Raw genomic sequence first — 3,708 nt, 5'->3', positions numbered from 1 at the left:
AGGTAGGTGGAGCTGAAGTTCGTATCACGTGCAATTAGCCATTTTAAAGGGAACGGTTCAGGGGCACTCAGTGCCTCAGAGCCCCGCAGTCCTGCCCGTCTAGCCGAAACGTGTCCTCTAGGGCCCCCCCCCCCCCAGTTGGCACCACTCGGCCCCCCGGTTCCCAGAATGAAGCTCCGTGTCCTGAGACAGGGCTCCCGGGCGAGGACTGTCTGCTGCTCCACCTCCTTTCCTGGGTCTGCTTATTGGGAGCAGAGATTCACACAAACAATGTTAGGCGCCCGGTCAGTGTGGCTCAGGGGCTGAGCGTCAACCCCTGAACCAGGAGGTCACAGTTCGACTCCCGGTCAGGGCACATACAGGCCCAGGTTGCAGGCTCGATCCCCAGCAGGGGGCGTGCAGGAGGCAGCCGATCAATGAGTCTCTCCCTCTCCCTTCCTCGCTGAAATAAAAAATATATACATATTTTAAAAAGCAACGTTAGGCCGTCTCTCCCACAGCCACACGTGCGTAGCCTCTTTGTCATTTTACTAAAACCGCCAGGAAGGCTGCGCCTCAGGCGGGAGCATGGGGCCCTCCAGCCCTCCAGGCAGCTAACCAGCTCCCGGCTTAGTTCTGCTGTGGCCGCAGGACCAAAACCCAACGCCCAGTGCGGAGGCCAGAGCCCAGGCCGGGTGTGGGCAGGGCCGCTCCCGCTGGAGACTCCGGAGGAGGGTCCTCCCACCCGGTCCAGCTCTAGTTCCTGCCTGAGGTCCCGGGCTGCGGCCCATCGCCCAGGTCTCTGCTCCGTCTCCTCTCGCGTCCTGTCCTCCTGGCTCTCCTGGGACACTTGTCCTGGGATTTGGGGCCCGCCGGGGTAACCGGGGAGATCTCGCCTGGAGCTCCTTCTCTGTCGCGTCTGCAGAGTCCCCGCTCCCCGTCCCAGAGGAGGCGTTGCGCTCCTGCAGCTGCCCCGCGGGAGCTGGGCCTCCGGGGCGGGAGCTGGGCCTCCCCGGGGCAGGAACACGTTCATTCCGGGTTTGTGCGCTCAATGTGCTGTGTTCTGTGGTGTGTGCAGATTCGGGACCCGAAGACCCTCCTCCCCATGCCCGGCGTGATGGTGGGCGACATAGGGGAGAAGCTCGGGCAGAACGGCCTGGACAACGGGTACGTGCACCTCAGCCTCCTGGTCTCGGCTCTCCTCTGCTCACGCTCCCCTCTGCGGGTGGTCTCGGCGCTCCCCTCTGCGGGTGGTCTCGGCGCTCCCCTCTGCGGGTGGTCTCGGCGCTCCCCTCTGCGGGTGGTCTCCACACTCCCCTCTGCGGGTGGTCTCCACACTCCCCTCTGCGGGTGGTCTCCACACTCCCCTCTGCGGGTGGTCTCCACACTCCCCTCTGCGGGTGGTCTCCACACTCCCCTCTGCGGGTGGTCTCCACACTCCCCTCTGCGGGTGGTCTCCACACTCCCCTCTGCGGGTGGTCTCCACACTCCCCTCTGCGGGTGGTCTCCACACTCCCCTCTGCGGGTGGTCTCCACACTCCCCTCTGCGGGTGGTCTCCACACTCCCCTCTGCGGGTGGTCTCCACACTCCCCTCTGCGGGTGGTCTCCACACTCCCCTCTGCGGGTGGTCTCCACACTCCCCTCTGCGGGTGGTCTCCACACTCCCCTCTGCGGGTGGTCTCCACACTCCCCTCTGCGGGTGGTCTCCACACTCCCCTCTGCGGGTGGTCTCCACACTCCCCTCTGCGGGTGGTCTCCACACTCCCCTCTGCGGGTGGTCTCCACACTCCCCTCTGCGGGTGGTCTCCACACTCCCCTCTGCGGGTGGTCTCCACACTCCCCTCTGCGGGTGGTCTCCACACTCCCCTCTGCGGGTGGTCTCCACACTCCCCTCTGCGGGTGGTCTCCACACTCCCCTCTGCGGGTGGTCTCCACACTCCCCTCTGCGGGTGGTCTCCACACTCCCCTCTGCGGGTGGTCTCCATGCTCCCCTCTGTGGGTGGTCTAGGCGCTTCCCTCCAGGGGTGGTCTCGGCGCTCCCCTCTGTGGGTGGTCTGTGCGCTCTCCTCTGTGGGTGGTCTAGGCGCTTCCCTCCAGGGGTGGTCTCCGCGCTCTCCTCTGTGGGTGGTCTCCGCGCTCTCCTCTGTGGGTGGTCTTCACGCTCTCCTCTGTGGGTGGTCTCGGCGCTCTTCCCCACGGTCTGGCCTCAGGGGTTAGATTCATGCCAAGCCCAAGGCCGTGGGGCTGCTCGTGCCTGTGATCTCACGGAACCCTCAGCACTATCCCGTGCCCTCCACACTCCCGTGGGGCCATGTAACTCAGCGGGGACACACGCCTCACCTCCACACTCAGAGCCACGTCATGAGGGCCATCCCAACACCGGGAGGTGTAAGAGAGCCGAGTACTGAACAGTGAACTTGTCCTCAGGCCCAGGCCAGACCAAGGCAGCTGGGGGTGGGGGGACCCTCAGCTGGGCAGCGCTGAGCTGTGATGGGCCTGCCTCCCCCAGACACGGTCCCATCAGTGACCTGGAGCTCAGCATCCACACGTGTCCACACTGATCCAGGTGGTGGGGGCGGCGTGGTGTGGATTCCAGGGCGGGGGAGGGTGAGGCCCAGCAGGGGACATCCTTGGGAGTGGCCATACGTGGTCCCCGACCCCAGCCTTCGAAGGGTCAGTGACCTGTCCAGGGTCCCGGGCTCACCCCTCCTCCTTCCCGGCCGGCGCGCACGCCCAGCAGAGGGCGCACGGGTTTCAGGGACAGGACCCCGGCGGGGTGTCGGGCTGCCTGCCCTAGTCCTCTAATTCTGCGTCAGCGTTAGAACTGAGTGCTGGTGGTTTTGGTCTGAGGTCCTTTCTCTTGGGGATATAGGTTAGAGCTGGTCATTTCACAAGAATATCCGAGCCCTGACCGGTTTGGCTCAGTGGACAGAGCATCGGCCTGCGGACTCAAGGGTCCCAGGTTCGATTCCGGTCAAGGGCATGTACCTTGGTTGTGGGCACATCCCCAGTAGGGCGTGTGCAGGAGGCAGCTGATCGATGTTTCTCGCTCATTGATGTTTCTAACTCTCTATCCCTCTCCCTTCCTCTCTGTAAAAAATCAATTAAATATATATTTTTTAAAAAGAATGTCCGAGGATGTGGGATGAGTCTAGAAAATAGGGCAGACATAACTTGTACAGGTACATTTAGGTGAGTAACTAAAAGCAAAAATAAAGACCCTCCCTGTGAGAGTCTGGCCTCTGACCCTGCCTGGGCGGAGACCTGCTCACCCCGTGGCGTGGAGGTGCGGGGCCCTGGGCCTCGGGGATCCACCTCGCAAGTGGCCGAGGACGTCCCGTGTGGGGCCGGGTGCGCTTGGTCCCGGCCCCCAGCCGGCTGGCCCTGGCGCAGCCCTTGTGGAGTGAGGTGCCCACAGAGGGAGGAATTGTGCTCTCAGTAAGCCACGGACAGCGAACCTTGTGTGCGTGCCGACACACTCAGACTGGTCCTGTCTCGGGTGCGAGAAAGGGACAGGGTCCCCCTGACGGGGAGCAGGAGCTGACAGTCGCTCGCAAAGGTCTTCCTCGGTTTCTGGCGACAGGCGTCACTTGGTGGGCGCCGAGTCTGCCCTTGTAAACCGGGTATCAGATCAGATGCTCCGATAGGCCTTCTGGGGCCGGGGCCCCCCCTCGGCCAGTCAGCACACCCCACAAAGGCCCTGGGGCTGAGGCTCACCCACAGGGCCC

The 3,708-nt window shown here is 63.9% G+C and overlaps 1 protein-coding gene across 1 annotated transcript in view; it reads left to right on the top strand.

The window, feature by feature from the left end:
• The window catches only part of ACOX3 (acyl-CoA oxidase 3, pristanoyl), a 27,339-nt gene that overhangs the window by 6,447 nt on the left and 17,184 nt on the right, over positions 1-3,708 (top strand). Inside the window, exon 6 of the mRNA XM_014533446.1 lies at positions 1,058-1,146. Coding sequence (XP_014388932.1) covers positions 1,058-1,146 — 89 coding nt within the window. The remainder of the gene's footprint in view (positions 1-1,057; positions 1,147-3,708) is intronic.

This window comes from Myotis brandtii, unplaced genomic scaffold (genome assembly GCF_000412655.1).
Source record: "Myotis brandtii unplaced genomic scaffold, ASM41265v1 scaffold986, whole genome shotgun sequence".
NCBI classification, from domain to species: domain Eukaryota; kingdom Metazoa; phylum Chordata; class Mammalia; order Chiroptera; family Vespertilionidae; genus Myotis; species Myotis brandtii.
Note: the sequence above shows the minus strand (reverse complement) of the source record. Positions and strands in the feature narration are given on the sequence as shown.